This window comes from Protopterus annectens, chromosome 6.part0, assembly GCF_019279795.1.
Source record: "Protopterus annectens isolate FY-2018-M chromosome 6.part0, PAN1.0, whole genome shotgun sequence".
Classification (NCBI taxonomy): Eukaryota; Metazoa; Chordata; order Ceratodontiformes; family Protopteridae; genus Protopterus; species Protopterus annectens.
This window is the reverse complement of record NC_056737.1, coordinates 456,138,612-456,160,387: the sequence shown is the minus strand read 5'-3', so window position 1 is coordinate 456,160,387 and position 21,776 is coordinate 456,138,612. Positions and strand designations below refer to the sequence as shown.

Genomic DNA, 21,776 nt, shown 5'->3' with positions numbered 1-21,776 from the left:
AAAAAACATTCTTTCCAACAAAACAATACCTCTTTCAGATTACCAAGTTTCTATACTGAATTTGCAAATCCTGGCGTTTTACATTTGGATGTGATATTAATTACCAAATGTTCTGCAAGCAAACAAAGAAATCTAACATAAACCCAAAAAACATCTGAGGTACCAAATGTGAAATTATTCTGTAAACCAAAGAAAAGCAGAATTGTCACCCATACAGATTCAAACACTAACATAGGATGGTATTTCTGAAATGCTGATTTCACCCTCGTCGGGGGAGCCCAGTCTGAAAATGGTGTGTACTTAAAATGCTTCTACTGTTTTGTATTAATTTTTGTGAATATATCTAACTGCAAATCATTAATAAAACAGTGATGTACTGGTTAAATCTTTATTGCGTCAAATGTGTCTGTGTGTGAACACAAGTGTGTGTGTTCAGCCTATCCACTGCTGTACAGTGCAATGTATGACATTTTTGTTATGGGGATCCCAAAGTACTTACGATACCCATGCTTGCAGAATCTAAAACAATAGTGACCGACACTATAATGCGTCTTCTAAGATCGAAACTGCAGCTGTATCTCTGGGATTTTCTTCCCTTTTCCCATACATACAATAATCTTGGAGTTTACATACATATGTAAAATATATGTATATATAACTGTAAACACACAGCAGGGGGTGTGAGGGCACAGCCCCCCCCCCCACACACACACACACACAATGAGGGAGCTTCCCCCATAAAAAGAATGACGTTTAGTGTTTTTGTTATTTACAGCAGTTGCTCACTTTTGCGTCTTGAAATCTTTTGGGACTGCAATTATTAACAGTCTGAAAAGGTTTGCTTCTCTATGACAGACCCGAGGACTTTTCCATGGTATAAGTGCAATAGAGTCCAAGAACTTAAGGAAAAGTGTAGTTGGCTCTGTGGTCATCCAAATGACCATGATGCAATTAGTTGCTCAAGTGCTGAAGGCGTGGACAACAGGAGAATGAAAAGTAGCAAGGCAAAGCCTCCTGAACTCTTTCGGGGTGGAGTATACAAGAGTGTGTTGAAGATAAACCAAGACTGCACATTCCAACGAATGGCAATTGCTGAGGTAGATGGGCAGGTACAAAAAGCATATCACTAGTTAGGTAGGGACAGCTCCTCTGTGGTACTGTTTAAAGTATTTCTTGCCCTTGCTCTTTTGTATGACTAAGTACCACATAGAACTATAAATGCAACTGTAATGCATCTGATGTACTGGTGTCATTTGCTTTCAAAATATGTAAAGCTTACAAAACACAAATTTTTTTACACCACTGACAAGCGCTAGCTCCTTATTCTTACATATGCACATTTTCTACCGACTCATGTCAGCACTGAGTCCAATTCCTTAGGGGCACTTAAATGCGATTAGATAACCCTGTTGTACAGTACATCCTGCTCAGTTTAGGATCCATAACTAACATGAAAGTGCATTGCTGCATGTCGACTGCAGAAAGTGTGAAGACCCTCTCCTTCGAATACTACCAGCAAGAATTCCTGACCTGTGTTGGGGAGATGGGTGTGTCTACACAAAAAAGTTGAAACTCTTAGTAGTCTGCAATAAATTACATTAATCATTCTGGGTCCTTCCAATTCTGTCACTCTCTGTCTCTCACACAAACACATGTGCTATGAAAGCATAACCCCTTCAACATAATAAAGACACTAAAGAAGGGAGGCAAAGCATATTACAGCATATCCCACATATGTTACACAAAGCAGCTGCTGCTCAAAACATAAGCCATTTATAACACAGCATCAACTATCTGCTTTAGAGTACGGTTAAAAAACAGGAAAGATGACCAAGAGCTCATACTGTGCTAATGAATGGGTCCTGAACCTTGCCACTCTGTACCTTTTCTGTTTCAGCTGGATCTTCCTCATCAACCAAAGCTCCCTTAATAAAGGACGTCTCTCAGGGCCCCCCTTGCTTTTCTCTATCTACATTAACAAACTCATAGCAAACCTTGAAATCACCCTATATACAAGATGACACTGTTATCTATCAATCACACTTTTATAGAAGAAAAACTTCAGGAAGTTCTCCTACCCCTCAACAACTGGCTAAATACAAGAAAACTGCTAAATCATATGGAAAAAACATACAACCAACAATACTTTTAGTAACCTCACATAGGCTCAAAACTTATCATTCTAGCCTCACCATCGTAGATCTAAAAATATCCCACTAGAAAGTACCCCTTCATTCAAATACTTAAGACTTCATCTCAATTGAATCTCAACTTTCAAATTAGCATACAAAAATCCAAAGCAAGGAACCAACAAACTTTCCCGAGATGGAAACATTTCTCATAGTCTGCCTTGTGCAGGTAGAAAAATCATAAGAAAAGCCATAATCGTGGTGCAACTTGAATATGCACTCTGAACTGTCACCTCGGCCTGTAACAAAAACCTAACCTTCCTAAAATTACAGCTAACAAGATATGCTACTTCATCTGTCTGGCACCAGAAACAAAGTACCATTGCTCAGTGATTCAGAAACCCAAATGATTTCCAATTTGACAAAAAGCAGAATTATTGCCTGATGCACGCTTATTCAAGCTTCTTAACCAAAATGTCTTCAACTTTATAGCAGGATGATTCACAATACGGGGAAAGGTCTTACAATCACAGATCTCAACCAGACCAGGTCCCCTGTCTGCACAACACCCCACATCAAAAACATGAAGTAACCACAGTTTCCCATATTTGGGCAGAAACTCTGGTAATCCTTTCCACCAAGCATCAGAGACTACTTCCCTGCCTCAGTTTAGGAAATCTTTCAAATCGCCACTAACTATGGCAGCAGAATGCCACCACTACCCAGACATTACATAACCTTTCCCTATATCCCACAGCACCTACTACTGCCTGTTTATACTAATTAGTCCATTGCATCAATGCTGCATATTTGTACTTCATACTTCTTGCCTTTACACTCTCTTTGCTCATCTCAACACCAGCACATCAGCTGAAAACCCTTACTCTAAAGCAACACTGCCTATTCCTTCACTAGTCTTCCTCTAATGCCAAGTATTAACTCTTATCTGGTTTACACAAGTACCATGCAAGGTATAATCCAGGAATCCATTTGAACCTTTAACTGCTCTAAATCTCTGTCAAAAACATCCTTCCCACCTGCAACGCATTTGAAATTCTATGAAATGTTCTAGACCACTTCATCAGTTGTGCTTCCATTTTGTTGCTGTTGCTCCTGTCATTTATACATCACTGCAAAACTAAATTTTTGTCTGACTCAAATGCTTAAAAACAACAACTATTGTTTTCACACATGGGCTGGGCCTGAAACTACTCCATCTGGTACATACATGGGAGATGTGGAACTGAACAAGAACATTCACTCAGTAATGCTGCTAGATAAGAAAATGCAAACTAGAATTGTGACAGTCTTTTCATGCATTCATAGGGCTAATAGAAAATGCTACTAAAATTAAATTAAGCAAATTAGTTTTAAAAAAAATAAGGGAATATGATCAAGAAAGGCCTGTAGCTTAGACCTGAATTCTGAAGTGATTTTACCATTCAAAATGCTTGCAGGAAAGTCATTCTGAATTTCAGGGCCAATTATAAAAACTGTACAAGCAAAGGAAACTAAAGTAATAGTTGCTCTATTAAGTACAGGAGCATCATCAAACTAAGACCTGACAAATTAGAAAATGTACCATGGGATATAATCATTATGAGAGATGATAGCAAATATCACCTTTAAGAAATATGAAAGTAGTTTTGAGTCAGAAGTAGAAGGTCTGTTTGTTCCTTTATGTGAAGTCAGCCAGTAGGTGGTCAGATAAGGGAGAAAGGATGACGAATATGCACATTCTATTGGAGTGGATTTGAAGGTTTTGAGTTTTTGTTAGAGGCACTGGCAAGATGATGATCATACTCCACCTTTGCTTGCAAGGTTCCTTTTGCTGTGGTTTCTTTAGCATCAACCATAAGAAATCTACAGAGCTTGTCACAGCCAAAGTTTAAGTTTTAGGTGGTCACTGAAGTCGGACAGTGGGGGTGGGGTGGGGGAAATGATAGATACTTAAAAAGTAAACATCGTCAACAAACTTGCCATTACAAGAAATGGGTTGGAGCCTGGGTACAACTGCTTTAAGCCTGGCTGGAGTACCAAAAGCTATTTTTCGCCAGTTTAAAACAAGCTGTTTACTATTCAGCCAACAGAGGGGCTCCTGGAGGTCATGAAGGAGAGCTTATTTGACAGTTTGGTAAGAAGCAGACAATCCAAAGACAAAATATTGTGCATGAAGGAAGAAGTTAGAAATTAATCGAAAAAATGAAAAGTACTAGATTAAAAATAAGAGTTCAAAGGACCGGACTCCAAGTTAACTATATCGGGCCAACTAGGTAGCTTTTAATCCACAAGATTGTAAAAGGGCATGCTTAACTAGGTCAAAGGCTTTGGTCAGCTCTATAAACAGAGCTGCAGTAAGCAAGTCAATGTCTTAGAATGGAATCAGGGAAAGAAGCATGTGTGCACTTTGCCTTTGAGTGAAACTATGCTCATACTTTGTAAGGGTATGGCATTTAAATAATCAGAAGCTTGTTGATAAAAAGCTTTTTCTACTAGATGTGCTATGGATGGTAGAAATGGGCCAGTAATCTGACATACTCCTTCGGGGGAGTTTTCTTTTCTTTTGAGTGTGGAAAGGTGAATATATTTTTTAATTGTAAGGAAAGGATACCCGACAAAGAAAAACTTAAAAATGTGACTGAATAGGAACTGAAACATGAAATCTTTGCAAAGTTTTAAACACTATGGAAATAGGTCATCATTGGCAAGTTTACTGTAGTCAGAAAAGCTTATGTTACACTTTTCTTGCTTTTTTGAAATCTATTCTTTTTAAATTTTAGATTAGACTAAGTTTCTGGATTCATCCATCACTGTTTGCCGAGGCCTACATTTTTTTTTGTTGGGTGGTGACTTGTCAAGATTGTTTTTCCTTCTAAAATGACTTTTGGCCATGGGTTTCAGAGGCCCAACAAATGGACTATGGATGACAGATCAGGTTTATATAATGAACATGTCCAATCCCTGAAGTTTAAATGAAGTTTTCCCATTACTTTTGAAATCTGAAAATATTTTAGGTTTAACACAATGCTGACTGAAATCAGTTGATGAAAACAAAACAAAAAGTCAGTTAAGATTAGTTAAATCACTCTGCCAACAAATACTTTTACATAGGCAAATTATTAACTGTTTTAAGTTAACAGTATTTTCATTAGTACCATAACATCCCTGCTTGCTATCTTCATCTAATATGTTAATCTTTGTACTGTAGCCATGGTAACTATTTATGCATCATTAGCAAAATTTTACTTAAAATTCATTATCTTGGAAATTTTGGACTTAAGTTACGCTTATCGATCATTAAAAGATCTAAAAGGGATCTGCTATTGGACTGTAAGCTGGCAAGTTCATGGTTGAAAAGAGACGGAATGATCAGATAAGCCACAAAATATATGATTTACTAGTCCAATATCAGCAACAGGAAAATAAGATGTCAGTTTAAGAGGTATCATAGTCTTAAATTGACCCTATGTAAAATCATGCCACTCCTGCTGTGGATCCCTCACAGGCAGAAAAGAAACTGTATGATTAAAAAGAAACTGTATGATTAAAAAGAAAACTAAACAGTTGAACAGAGGTACCGAAACCGGACATCCTTCATTGAAAGTACCAGAGACTTCCTCTCTAACAAAGATTTGAGGTATGCCATCTGGCCCCTCTGAAAATAATAAACCATGGTTCTCTCTTCTTGGCTGATGTGGGCTGGTTGGACATGATGGATGTGTGAGATGGCCAAGCCATATCAGCCTCAGAAAGAAAGAGATGGTCACTGCAAATGCTGAGTATTTAATGTATTAACAACAGTAAATAACAAATAAAACTTTCGGATAAAATCCTTCATTAGTGTTAAAAACAATTTAAAATTACAACCCTCTTAAATAAAGTCATAAGTACAATCACAAGAGACCGCCTAATGAATCAAAGACAAAAAAACAATTAAAAAGCTTAAAAGGAATCATAACCATCTAAGACAGTACTGCTTAAACTTAAAACCAGGTTTTATACTCACAGAAGCGTCAATTCCTGGTAAAACATCTGGCTGTAACCTAATAATCCATTCATATTCCTTTAGTTCCCACTAACCAGTTAGTTGCTATCTGGAGCCAAAATCCGACAAATTACGCACACACTCAAGTCACAGCACCAATGGAGCCAGTATGATTCCATCATAATCCAAGTAGATTGTAAATGACCAGAGATGTACCTCCCTAGATTACATGAAGAGATGCATTCTAGATCTCTCTGACTGTGGGTCTCAGGCTGTTAAGAGCCTGGCACTGAGCAGCATATATTACCTTCACCAAAGATGATACCACAACACCAATAAAAAGAGAACAAATTTTAACAATTGGCAGAGTTTCTAAGGTCATTCTAAGGGGATCCAATATTTGTCAGCATGGAAAGACAGAGACGATGTTGCAGTTAAAATGCTTTTAGTCCCTTTAGTTTTATACACAGGTCAGGCATATTTTATGAACCCGATTAGAAACTGGGAATAGCAATTAATAAAGAGCTGAAGAACTGTATCTGGGAAGAGAAGATGACCAGAGTTAAGTGGGATAAGCTGATTCATCCCAATAGAACAAGGTGGTTTGAGATTATCTGATTTGAAGGGGTATTTCAGAGCTACACAGTTAAGGCTCCTATACACAGCACAAGCAAAAAGCTACAATTCAGTGGAAAGGGATGATTATGAAACGGGGGGGGGGTTCAAGAAACAAGGAGAGACTGGGATTTTGTATGCATATCCTTAAAAGGACCACTACAAGAAAATACATATTTTTTTTTAATCTTTTTTTTTTTTTCATTGCTAACCTGTATTCATCAGAAAGTAGTAGTCACTACTAATTGTCTTGTGTGTGCAACCCTCAGTGTCCTTCTGGAGGCAGACATCCTGATCAGAGCTTGCTTTCTTCTTAAGCTAAATCTTCCCCATAATGCAACAGTTGTGGAGATTATAATGCCCATGGCTGGACGGTCGCATATTAGTTCCATTCACTTAGAATGGAAGAACAGAGAAGCATTGGTATTTTTGAGAGGCCACTGTACTAGTATCACTTACTGTCCTGCAGTGCTTCTTACAAATATTTTTCCTATTGATGTGTTATACATTCTATGAAAAAAGCATCCAAAAATATCAACTCATTACTGAGATAACAGACCTTTTTTTGGGAGATGCTGCTTTTGTGTGCTTCAGTTCCTTCTCAAGTTACTCCTCCCATTTTCCCTCCTTCAGTAAGCTACAGTATCACATTTCCTGCCATGCAAGATTTAGTTAATTAGCCACTTATGCATGACGACAGACAGACAGAACTGTCTGCGTGGCGTGCCAGTTAAATTGTTCCCTCATATCTCTTCTTATTTATGTCATCTGTAAATAAAGTTACAAAACACTTGTATCAATCCTTAACATGCAGGAGTCTGTTTTCAAGATACAGAAGTTGCCAGCATTAATAAAACTGCGATAACTGTGTCGATTCCCCACCACCAGCACCACAGAGTAATTGGTTTTGGAGCCCAGGTAAGTGTTTTAAAACTGCAACCAAGTCGCTGGCCATGTACAGTGAAATCAGTGTTTTTGGAACTCTGCATCAATGTATAATGCTGACGTATTAAGGCGGCAGAGTTAAAACTAAAACCACACCAAATTCTCAGCCTTAAAAAAAAAAAGTTTTGTTCTTCTCTTAAGAAAAAAACTCCAGTAAAGCTAAGAACATACCTCAAGTCTGCTTATAAGTTGTGGGCCAAAGTTTTCTTCCTCTTCTTTCTCACTTCTTTCACCGTATTGCATCTGCATAGCCATGAAAGACTACTCTACAATTCTCAGCACTGCATACAAAGAAAAAAATTAAGAAAACCATCTGCTAAACTTTGAGATTCAAGAAATCAAAGGTAAAGCACATATAGCTTTATTGTTTCTCACTTAAATCAACTGAGGAAAAGCTGCTTTGCAACATACTCATCATTAACAAGTTCACTTACCATGACTGACATCCTATAGTAAGTACCAACAGCATACTTACCTTAGGAGTTGCTTCATTATGCACTGTGTGTATACAGTGTTTTGATTCTCAATTTCAAATGCATAGAGCATCAAATTCCTCAAACCTCAACACAGACATCCTTCGCTAACATACACCCCACATTTGCACAGCAGCCGATTATCAGGGCAAAAATAAACAGTGGAACACAATTTCACTTTTAACACTTTCATAAAGTAACCTTGCTGCTCTCCTTAAGCCTGCTTCGCAAAAAGGATAATAGATGGGTGACATGATCAAGTTCAGTTTTTATTAAGATCCTTGAACTACAGTACTGTTATGAGTAAAAACACAAAGAGAAACATAAAATACAAATATAGTATTCCCAATAATCAGGCACTGGAAGATATACATAATTAAAAGATGAATTACAAACACATAATTGTTAAAATAGGAAGTAATAACTTTTTAAGGGATCAAGTCCAATAGCATGGGAGATGCCCTCGCCCAGGGACGAGGTACAAGAGGTAAACAGCATGGCAGCAATAGGAACACTCACCTGAAGTCTCCAGTCATACCCTTGACATCTTCAATAACAATAACTTTTTAAGGGATCACTTAAAGTCTAATAGCATGGGAGATGCCCTCGCCCAGGGACGAGGTACAAGAGATAAACAGCATGGCAGCAATAGGAACACTCACCTGAAGTCTCCAGTCATACCCTTGACATCTTCAATAACTTCAGGACAGTGATACTCAAGGACCTCACCAAACAGTAGGGGACAAGAGCTCCTTAAAATAAGGGAACTCGTATCATGTAGCGCTAAATAAACTAAAAGCAAGATTGCAAAGTTGACGCAAAATGAAACCAGCAGCCAGTGCAGGTTTCACAGAACCGTTGTAAATGTGAAAGTAACTGGGAGTACCCTAAGTAATGCAGTAATGAAATTCAAAACTAGTTTTAATAATCATGCCCACTGCTAGGTAGTCGAAGGTACACAGTTATCAAAATGTCCTCGGGAGGAAGAAAGTGCTCAAATAGAAAAGACATTCCATAAATAAAAACAAGATTTATTGACAAGTTAACAAGATATCTTTTGTCCATCATCAATAGCCAAACCAAGACAACCTTCTTCAAAAATGAAAGCTTCTGACTGATATTATGGCATACACAGGATAGATAATGCACCGACTATGACCCTTATAACCAGATTAAGAGTAGTGACTTGGGCACTATGCAATCAGGTAGATGAGAATGGGAATGAGTGGCTGATGCCAGCTTGCACATCCTGGGATAAGAGGATTGATCCTTTTCTGCCATGGATATTTATCCATTCTTAATGGACTGAGCGGACCAACCTTAAATCCAACCATTGTTTGCCTACAGGCAACAATCACCAGAATGACTAGGTGACATGAGCTTGGTATTACGAAACTTAGGGACAGTAACCGTGTTTAGCACATGAACAAAAGCACACTTGTACAAAAGGAGTGTGTAGTTCCCTCACAGTGACACCAGTGACCATGACAACCAACCAGGGGTGGGGTTAAAATTCTTAGAAGCACCATCATTGCCTCTATTACCACATGCAAGTGAGGCACAAACCAGTTTGACGCTACCTGGATGACAAGCAAGTCTGCTCTTGCCTCCATAAAGGGGTGGCTCGTATGGGGGTGGGTGGGGTGGCCTCAAGACCAATGGGACAGTGTTCAAGAAACTTTAAAAGGAAAAAAGAACCTTGAAAGAAAAAATGTCCACTTATCATTATGAATAATGGGTGGATTTAAAGGTTTTTGTCAGCTCAGAGTCCCTTAAAATGCATAAATATTCATGGCAACTGTTATGTTCTGTCACAGATGACAGTTTATGTCAGTCATCCAGTTTTTGATGTATTCCAGTGCTTCACCTACAAACTCCAGCACAATTTGCCTAGCAAGAAGGAAGGAAAGGCAAAGTTGTGTATTATCAGCTTAACAATGGCAGTGAAAACCTCCATCCACAAACTTTACCATGAAAACATACACATGGAGAACAAAGAACCTAAAATAGAACTCTGCAGAACTCACAGCCATTACATGATTAAACACAGAATTTATCCCAGATGCTATCTGCAGAGCAAATCCTTAAAGACAGAACGCAACCAATAACAGTACCCATTACTCAACAGCAAGCCCCAAAACGGCCCGAGAGAAGGTATTCAATGGATTCAAATGCTAAAAGGGAAACCAAGGAAGTCTACTAAAGAATGACACCGATCTCTGTCCATTGCATCAATTCAAACCTCTGTAAGAGCAGTCTCAGTATTGCATCTAAAGTGAAAACAACACCAGAATAGTCATGAAAATTGGGAATCAACCAGCTCCAATAAATCAAATGGATAAAGCCCCAAGACCATGCAACACAGGTCAATTAGCAGCTTAGGCAATTGATGGAGCTAGCAAGGAAGGAAGGGTGTGTCTCGTGTACTCCCTTGGAGAAGGGGAGTAGGATGCAAAGATGTAGCCTGAAGGCAGGCGATGGATTCGGTAAGCCACCAATGAGTGGTAGAACTTAAGGCACATGAAGAAAGTGTTTTAGGCCTCCATCTGGTTAAAGACAGCATGCCCCTCAATTGTTGGTATAACAACGAAGTGGGGACTGGGACTACTAGTGTTCAATGAACAAATGGGCAATGTCCAATTGGGGGGAGGGAGGGAGGGTCGACCATCAAAAAGGAGGAAAAGAGAGACAGCAAGTGAAATCAAGCTGCAAGTACATAACAGTATGAATAACCTTATCTATAAAAGTTGGTCAGGTATGAGGTGGTAATTACCTGAATCATCAGTACCAAAGTTATGCATCAAGACTGAAGTAACAAAGGCATCCTTTAAAAAGGAGGGATGGAAATAATCCAGTACATAATGAAGCAGAAGCAATTTCAAATCACTGGACCAAGCCCATCAAAATAAGCAAATCCTGCTTAGAATGGGTCCAGTCAACAAATACTAAACTGTCCAAAACCAGAGAGACCAGTTATTCTTTATCAATCACCTGAAACTCACTACTTCTAAGCCAGAACATATTATGCTTGCAATATAATGAATACACCACAAGATCAAACCTATGAGGGAATCTGTACTAGAACACCTATTTGAGCTCATCATGAAAGGATGAATTGCCCAAAATTATGCCATCTTACAAGTAAAGAACCAAGCAGTCAATATAAAATTCTTCTGTAGAAAACATTCTCCTGTGAGAAAGAGGCTGGATTACTCACAGTCTGTCAAAAAACAATAAGTACACTTTTTTCAGTTTGAAATAACAGAGCTCTCTGTAGACAAGAATACTGTTTTTTTTTTTTTGGTTTTTTTTTGAGAGACCTCAACATTCAGCAAGTTTAGGCTCAAAACCAAAGCATCCAGTCTATCTCCACTTATGCTCAAGCATTTACCAATCTCCCAAAAACTCAAAAGTTCCATGCCAACCACCAACACAACATACAGAGAATTGGGTAAGCAAACCAGTGAAGAATGTACAGTTGCATTAAAAGCAGAAAGTGACTTATCCAGACCGTCAACACTGGACACAAAAAGGAACTTGCAGAATGCATAAGCAGAGAACTCTACAGTTACATTGTGTAAATAAATACTGCACTCCATCAAGTCAATGCAAAGCTATGGAAATAATTATCATGGAAATGATCAATAATGACATAGGAAACCTCCAGACACTGGACCCAACCCAATTTGGTTTCATGAAGGGCAGGTCATACCTACTCATCCTGGTGGACTTCTTTGAGAAAGTCACTAAAGCAATGGACGAGGGCAAAATGGTTGACACTGCCTACCTTGACATGGCCAAGACATTTGACAATACCCTACTCTGGTATTGTTGACAAACTTAAGAAGTTAGGTACAAACTTTAATGTCACCCAGTGGTCAGCCAGATGGCTCACAGACAGGACTCAAGAAGTGAGAAACTGCGGAGTCCACTTTTACAAAGAGGCCAGTCATAAATAGAGTCCCTCAGGGATCGGTCATGGGACCGCTCATTTTTAGCATTTACCTCTGTCGAAGTCAATGTCAACAATTGAACATTCACAGAAGGTCCTCACTCTGCAAAATAAACAGCACTACAATTATCCATCCTAAAGACGTAAACCTTGCCTGTGATATAAATTGGACCTGCTGGACAGACAGGCATGTATCCCAAAGAGCATCCTTTCTCTGGAACAGACTCCCCATCCATGTGATCACAGTTCCTTCCTAAACCAATTAAAGTTTAACTTGGACAACTGGATGGGGAACAAGAAATTCATCCCTGATTTGGCACCTATGTCTCTAACGGACATAGGCAGCCTGTAAATGGTTCCTCTCCCAGACCACTACTTGCAAATGTTTCACCTCTCAAGCTCCTGCTTACACTTATCAAGGGTACCGCAGCTCGTCAAAGATTTGGGATGCATGACTAGGTTTAAAAAGGCTCTTGTGGTAGTTAACCTAGTAAACACCTGTGAACTTATCAACCTAATAATTCAAGACCAGTGGCTTTTAACTAGAGAAAAGTAACCACAAACCCAACAAGGTGTGGGGGTCTGAGCATGAGATATTCAACCAAAAAATACAAAGGAAGACATACTAAGCTGCAATACCAGGTCTGCAGTATATGCCCAAAAGAATGTGTGGCACATATAATTAGCTCAGTACAGCCCAAGTCCTTTATAATTAAATATAAAGACATTCCAAGTTTTGAAACTGGTAAAAAATAACCAGCCGGGAGACAAACACATTGAGAAAGTCTGAACTGCAGGAAGAACATCCTCCCAGTACCTCGTGCTCAACAGAAAAAAAAAAAAAGAGAGGAACCCACAGCTTGCTTGTGCGCACAGAAAATACTCGTGTTGGCAGCTCCAAACTTTACCTTAGTGACAAAATGCTACCACATCACATTTTTTCCAAATCACAGGCAATGTGCTACAAAAAAACTAGAGCTACAGCCTCCAAATAAAAACCTAAAGTTTTCTTCCAAACAGTTTTTTCTTTAATAAAGTTGTAACAGACCTGAAATAATAGCAGGCTTGTTATCGACAGACCCTGTGTAAAACAAAACAGCACTCACACAGGAACCAGTGATAGCCAAGTAGCAGGTGTCACTCTTTTTGAACATCTGTTGCCTAATCTGACACAATTCACCCCAGGGTGGCACTTTATGGAACTAATGACTGGCAGATTTGGAAAGGTCATGACCGTAACAGCTCGCAACCTTGAGAATACACAAACTAACTCTGCGCTACAAACATACACTCATATCCTGGAGAGGCAAGATCAGCATACACACATTTAAAATCCTCTCTTAGTACTCTACCAGCAATGTTAGCTAAGCAAGCAATGCCTGACAGGGTGTGTGTTAATGTATAATTTATGTCCACGCAGGGGTGTCAGGAGGCCAGAAGCTGCAGGCAGAGGGCCTCTAAACCCCTGGAAGGGCATTAATTACAGATTAACATACACCATGTTGGGCATTATTGCCCTTAGAGAATGGGCTCTCTATAAAATTGTGATATACATATATATATATATATATATATATATATATATATATATATATATATATATATATATATATATATATATATATATATATATATATATATATATATACACACACATATATATATATATATATATATATATATATATATACATATATATATATATATATATATATATATACATATATATATATATATATATATATACACATATACATGCATATATATATATATATATATATATATATATATATATATATATATATACACATATACACATATATATACACACATATATATATATATATATATATATATATATATATATATATATATATATATTGGTCTACGTTGTATAAATCGAAAGTATGGTTCATCGAACTGTACTTCCAAGAAGTGACTTCCGCAAAAGTGCAATATATCGAAAATCCACTACTGCGGGAAAAAACTCATTTAAAAAAACACACTAAACATGAATACGCAGGGGAGCAAGCCCCCCTGTGCCCCCCACACCCCCTACTTTAATATTCTCACTCTGAGATCGCACTACAGTGGGGAAAAGGGAATATTCCCTTATCCCCACTGTACCACAAGCTAAACAATATTTTGCTTAGTTGTACATCAACACTACACATTGATGTACAACTAACATTACACGCAAACTGCATATTTTATTTTTCTTTTCTTTAGCGAAAGTGCATTTTCGATAAAATGCACTTTCGCTAAAGTGGGTCCGCAAAACTACGGTTCAATAAACCGTACTTTCGATTATACAAAGTAGACCCATATATATATATATATATATATATATATATATATATATATATATATATATATATATATATAATATACACACACACATCCACACGAGCACATGGCAAACATGCGAATACAGCCAAAAGGTGTACATTCACAGGATGCGTACACTAGGCCAGAAATGAGCAATTTGCACAAGTACTAAAGAACCAGGAGTGTCCCCACTTGAGATGGATTATGTCCACTATTTTGAATCACAGAAAAAAATATTTTTCACTTTTGATAAGTAAGATTTCCTAATAGCTGCTTTTCTTGCCTTAAAGACTTTTCAGGAAAAAAAGGTGCCTCAAAAGGAACCAAAAACCTCTCATACAAATACTTGGGTTCAAATTTTGGATATTCGGATAAAATCAGAAACCTTTTGTCCTGTGCGAGCAAGTTTTTGGCCAGCTGCATGAGAAGGGAGAACCAGAAGTGCTAGAGATAAAAGGAAGTCACCAAAAGCATCTTTCAGCTCTTTCTGATCTTTTGAAGAACTAGAGAAATGAGAAGGCAGGCAGGACAAAGAAACATCGCTGTTCAGGTGGACTGAAAAGACATCTGTCGTCCAGACTTATTTGCAAGGTGTCCTGTAGCAGCTCTCTTTCAGTTGACTGTAGAGATTGGAGGCAAGTAGATCTATTTGAGGTATTCCACTCTGGCGGACTCTCTGCAAAAAGACCACAAAGGCCAGCATCCAATCATAAGGGTCTATCCTGGACCTGCTCAGGGAGTCTGCCATCGTATTTTGCACTGAATGACTACATTGTGATAGACTGCTATGTCCCAGGTAATTATAGCCAGTCAGCAAAAGGGGCAAGACCCTGTTCTACCCTGATTGTGTACAGAGACTACATCACGGTGGTGTTTGTTAAGAGGAAGAGTATATGAAGGCCATACTTGATTTGGAGTTTTCAGAACATTTACGAGAACTATCACCTCTTTTAAGTTGACATGTCTGTGCCAGTGTTACAGATCCCAAATTACCTGTACCTTGACTCCCCCCACCCCCCCACCCCCCAACAGAAACAGAACCAAAAAAAAAAGTCTAAAACATCTTTAGTCACTATCGGATAGTGGCAGGAGGAAAGAAAGGGACCCTCGTTTGGCAATCTAAACAAGTTCTTTCTTCACAAAATTAAACTAGAACTGGGTCAGACAGAGAAGCGAAATGACTTGAAGAACCACTAGATCTTTCTCTTGTGAAATCTGGCATAAAAAGTCATCAGGATAGAAGATGTCATGAAACTTTGAGCTATTAGAAATTCTCTTGCAGAGGACATTTTCTGTTGAGTAAGAATTGAAAACTGCTGACAATAAAAGTTTGGATCTTTAGTGGGGGAAGAAAGGCAGATAAGTGTTAAGTGTGAAAATGACTGAAGGAACGGAGTGACGCGGGTCTTTTGGGGGGACCTAGAGATTCCTGATGGACTGGGGAAGGATGTCCAATGGAGTTTGCAACCATGATCTATAACATGCAGGATAGTCAGAAGATTTTTTAAGTGTTGGATCTCGGAGATTAAATTAGGCTTTCTTTTGGCTCTCCTTACTAGTATTTTTTTTTATTTTTTTTTTCAGATTTCTGCTGACCAGATTTACAAGGTTTATGAAAAGGGCCCTGGACTGGATGGATAGTTATTTGAAACTCAGGAACAAAGAATAACGCTGTTTAACTCCCTGCATGAGTTTTCATCTTTCTTCTAGCTTTTTGAAAACTTCAGTAGAAGCATTACCAAATAGCAAGCCCTTGCCTAGAGAGACATTTAATAAATCAGCTTTTAAAAACCCTAGGGAAGGACTGTAATCTTAACTAAGCATGCCTCCTCATAACCATTCCAGTTCGAGCTGCACCAGAAGCAGCAATCCACAGCATCATATTCACATTTCAGTGTCCTCATCTACCTAAAAGGCAGAATTAAGCATGTCTACAACACTAGATTTCACTTCAGAAACAGGAATATTTGTTGAGGTCTGTCCCATATTACTCAAAATGGGCAGAAGGATCTTTGTCAGGTGGCTTTGGCATTTAATAGCTCTAAAAGCTAAGCTAAAAGAGGTAAACGAACCACAAAATACACAAACTGACTGAAGATAAATCCTTTTTACTTCCAATAAAGAAAAACAATCTCCAGAATTTAAAATAACACACAGACAAAATGAATAATCAAGTAAAGTAAGCGCTTTCGTTTGGCGGTTGCCAAACTTTTTCAAACAAGTAGTCATCATTTCCTGTTGAATAAATAACAATGTTCCGATGATGTAATACATTGTATTTCCCTTAAACCAACAATGCATCTTGCAAAAGAATATTATCAATAAAACCTATCGGAACATTGTAACAATCAGTTAATTGAGATGCCCAACCTGTTGAAACGCTCTTAAAACATAAACATTTAAAACCTTTAAATTTATATATATGTTCAATAATCAATACATTTTAAGTAACATTATATTATGTTGTCAAGGTCTGGAAAGCAACCCACTACTACCCAAACCATAAAAGGTTTTACCCAATGCGTGCTTATGCATTAAAACAAATGAAACAGATGAAACAGATGAAATACAGTTATATGAAGTGTTGCTTATTTAATCATTCACTTTCTTGCATAAAAAAGCACATAATTTTACCAAATCCTTCCTATTTCTATTTAATAATAAAATAATAAAATCCACGAATAGTATATTCTGAAAGGTCTTATTAGCCTACCTATGGAAAACAGAACTCGATTTTAAATTAATAAAATTAAATAAGGAAGACAAAATTATCTAGTTGAGAAACCATCCATACAAAATAAGGTGGTGTTAATAATTATTAGTGTGTGCGGTATTATGTATTAATTTATTAAACCATACGTTTTACATTGTTAATCAATTAATAACAAATATAAATAAATATAAAATATTAAATATTATTGGTTATAGAGATGTTTATAAAGTGCAACGTGCATGGTAAACAACAATCAACTTTAATATATAGATGAATTACCATGGTTATGTGTTGGAAACTTCTACTATAACAATTAATGGTGTGAACATTAGAATAAAGGAAAAAACTAGTTGCACTAGTGAAAAAAATTGTATATTGTGCCATATGTTGCACCTGTACGGGGTTTTATGTAGGAAAATCTGATAGGAAATTAAAAGACCGTATGGGCGAACATATTAGAACTATACGTGATTGTAATGAAACTAATGCTCTAGCGAAACATATTAATACACATACATCTTATTCCTTTAAATTTATTGTTCTAGATGTATTAAATTTGGATGCTAGGGGAGGTGCGTGGCAACCTCTTTTACAAAAATTAGAACTACAATGGCAAATTAAACTAAATGCACATAATTGGCCAGGATTAAATAATGCCATTTCAATTGCCAGCATCCTAAAATTAAAAACTTTAGAAAGATAAATAAGTTTTTTTGTTCACACCTTTACTTCGAGGTATTATTGCATTCTAACTTACACATATTTTCAATAATACTCAGAGCATTGAAATTATATATAATATTGTGTTAGTTAGCTATAAGCATTAAGCGTACATTATACAATATATTTTAAAAACATTATACACAACCGTGAATTTAATCGGCATTTTATTACTTACAGATTAAGGTATATTTATTATATATTTATAATGTTATAATTAGTCAACTAAATTTATTATTCATCATTATCATGATTATTATTTGTCACCACTACGCATTACTTATTGCCTTAGTAGAATACATTTGACTACAATGGTAATTCATCTATATATTAAACGTTGTTTACCATGCACGTTGCACTTTATAAACATCTCTATAACCAATTGTTTGTGTTTTTCGGCTTTTCCTGGTTAGGGGTCGCCACAGCGGAACTCTGGTCCACTAATGATTGGCAGTAGATTTTTTTACGTGCCGAATTTGCCAGCCCTGACGCACAACCTTCAATGAAGGTACGCCCATTCACGCATGTCTCCACACAGAAGACGCTCTAGCTGAGAATCGAATGGCACGTCTTGCTGTGAGGCGACAACGCTACCGCAGCACCACCACCGCAGTTAAACATCTCTATAACCAATAATATTTAACATTTATATTGGTTAATTGATTAACAATGTAAGATATAAGGTTTAATAACTTAATACATAATACTGCACACACTTATAATTATTAACACCTTATTTTGTACGGATGGTTTCTCAACCATATAATTCTGTCTTCCTTATCTAATTTTATTAATTTAAAATCTAGTTCCGTTTTTCATAGGTAGGCTAATAAGACCTTTCAGAATATACTATTTGTGGATTTTATTATTAAACAGAAATAGAAAGGATTTGGTAAAATTATATGCTTTTTTTATGCAAGAAAGTGAAGGATTAAATAAGCGACACTTCATATAACTGTATTTCATCTGTTTTACTATTTGTTTTAATGCATAAGCACGCGTTGGGTAAAACCTTTTATGGTTTGGGTAGTAGTGGGTTGCTTTCCAGACCTTGACAACATAATATACCGTTACTTAAAATGTATTGATTATTGAACACATATATATATATATATATATATATATATATATATATATATATATATATATAAGGTTTTAAATGTTTATGTTTTAAGAGCGTTTCAACAGGTTGGGCATATCAATTAATTGATGATTGATACAATGTTCCGATAGGTTTTATTGATAATATTCTTTTACAAGATACATTGTTTCTTTAAGGTTTAAGGGAAATACAATGCATCACATCATCGGAACATTGTTATTTATTCAACAGGAAATTACGACTACTTGTTTGAAAAAGTTTGGCAACCGCCAAACGAAAGTGCTTACCTTACTTGATTATTCATTTTGTTTGTGTGTTATTTTAAATTCTGGAAATTGTGTTTCTTTATTAGAAGTAAAAAGGATTTATCTTCATTCAGTTCATGTATTTTGTGGTTCGTTTATCGGTTTTACCAGTGCTCTCATTGTCTAAGCTGAAAAAGGTGTACACTGTTTTGCCACATCTATCAAGAGCTCTACCATCCTTATCACTAGAAACTGGACTACAGGAGGGTCAGGACTCAAAGTAATATGAAAATAGGGTTTAGCGTAGGATTTCTATAAAAATAATATCTAACACAGCCAAAACAATTTTGAAAAAAAGTTGTAGATATATTTACATTATCAACAAATATATTGCACACTAACCTAGAACTAAGCTAGTTCACACATAAAAAAGGTCAACAATGGCAAAAAATCTAAATCCCACCATGCCCTAATTAGGATGGCAAATGAGGAAGCTAGAGTGGCCCCATAGTCCTCATTTACATTGTTTATTTCTTTAATTCAAGATTTTATAATAAGTCAACACCCACATTAAAATGCAAATTATATTAATAAAAACTTATTGCTCATGCTTCTCTACTTAAGATCTCAAAAAATCAAGCCCTTCTCCTCTAGGAATATAAGTACATATAGATGGTAACATCCAATGTGAACATAAATTCCTTATTGTTGTTTCTTTCAAAGTCAAAATATCCTAATCTTTTATAAAATCCCAAGAATATTTTATATAAGAAAAAAAGTGCTGAACTGTGGGATTAAGAAAATATTAACCACAGATGAAGTTCACCATTGAACAATTTATCTACAAATTCAAGGTACTGTCTTGAGCATTTTCTGCAAAAACCTGCCAATCCTTTTGAAGGTATTACACAAGAGAAAGAACCATACTATCAATCATACATCCAATGATGTGTGAGCCTGCAATCTTTCATTTAAAAGAAACTTAAGAAATATTCAAATCGTATGAGACAAAGTGTTATAAACACAGTTTCCAAGTCTATAAATTTCCAAACTGACTAAATAGCAAAGATTATTAAGAACTTCTAGAATTTTTTTTTAATCAAACTGGTATTGAGCTGCTTCAAATGTTAAAAGCAATGAGACTCAATCATAATTTGAACGAATTATGAACTTCAGAAGACAGAATTATTAATTGTGTCTTTTTCCACTGCTTCAGTAGAGTATGAAGCAGTTTTTATTTTCTGTTGATAGAATAATAAAAAGTGATAGATCAAAAGGAAAAATAAACAGGGGTTTTGAAGGTTTATTTATTTATTTTTAATAATGTACAGCCTAGCCCCTCCTTTCAAAACTCTGCTTCCTCATCACACTACCAGGTTACTAATACCACCTAATGTCACAGCAATGTGTTTTAGAAAGTGATTCTTCACTGCAGAGAGACCAAAAAAAAAGAAATGCTTCCCTGCAGAGAGAGACCGTGAGCAATACTTTACACCAACGTTCCAAGTTGATTAAAAAAAAAAAAAAAAAAAAAAAAAAAACAGTTAAGCAGCTATTGTTGCTATGGGAAGACAGCAAGGTTGTGGAAGAGCAAGACTAAATGGAAGGACTGCAAGAGATTAACATTTTCTAATTTGGACACTAGTAATTATATTTAAAAAGTGCTGTTTGAAATACAGTGGTAAGCAAGTTTGATTTTATTTATCATTTCACAAATACATATTTTACGTCATGTTAGCTGTCAGTACTTAAAGGCCTATTGTTCCTAGTACTACAGCAAATGTCACCAGAACATTAGCTGATCTTAAAATGTTCAAAATGAATTTTAATTTAAAATATTAAACAGCACCAAAGTAGAGTACACCAAACAAACCAAAACTATAAACACATTCTACTCAGAGTCACTACAATCTTATCTTAAAATGAGCACTTTTGTTCTTTATTCATACACCAAGAACTTCATCAGACAAATGTAATGCAACATTCATCAGATTCTAAAAATGGTGCACAACAGATCACATGATAAAAACATCTAATCCTATTTTCCCCAGCTTTTAAAGTGACATCAAAACAAATCAACGTAGCAAATCAAACTAATGAATGTAAAACATAAACTTTACTTTTTCACAATCACATTTAAATTCTTTGTGCTAGTAAAAAACATTTTATGTTGACAGTTGCACTTAAACCAGGATATTTATCCAAATTCAGTCTGATTTGCCATTATGACTCGCTGCATTCTAAAAGCATGTTATAGTTGCCAGAGAACTCACTCATGTCAATAAAATCTAACACAAAGAACCAGAATGTTTTTTTATAATTCTCACACTGCAAAGCATGTCTCACTAGGGCACTACTAGTGTCCCTTTTTCTTATTGCTAATGAATGTTCATAAATTCTACGAGATGGTTAACTAAAGTCTTTCCAAAATAAAAGCAGGCGCGTAAATCACAGTGAGCTAAGGAAACAAACCACCTTCAAATGATAATAGTACGTATGGTATGCAAAAACATTTATATTTAAATGACTAATGAAAATACTCATTGTATTTCGAGATAAAGCAGTATTG

At 36.4% G+C, this 21,776-nt stretch overlaps 1 protein-coding gene across 1 annotated transcript in view; it reads right to left on the bottom strand.

Moving 5' to 3' along the window:
• The window catches only part of RAD51 (RAD51 recombinase), a gene marked incomplete in the record, with an annotated part of 432,211 nt that overhangs the window by 355,896 nt on the left and 54,539 nt on the right, over window positions 1–21,776 (bottom strand). Inside the window, 1 exon segment of the mRNA XM_044074184.1 lies at window positions 7,846–7,955. Within this exon segment, the coding sequence (XP_043930119.1) occupies window positions 7,846–7,929 (84 nt within the window).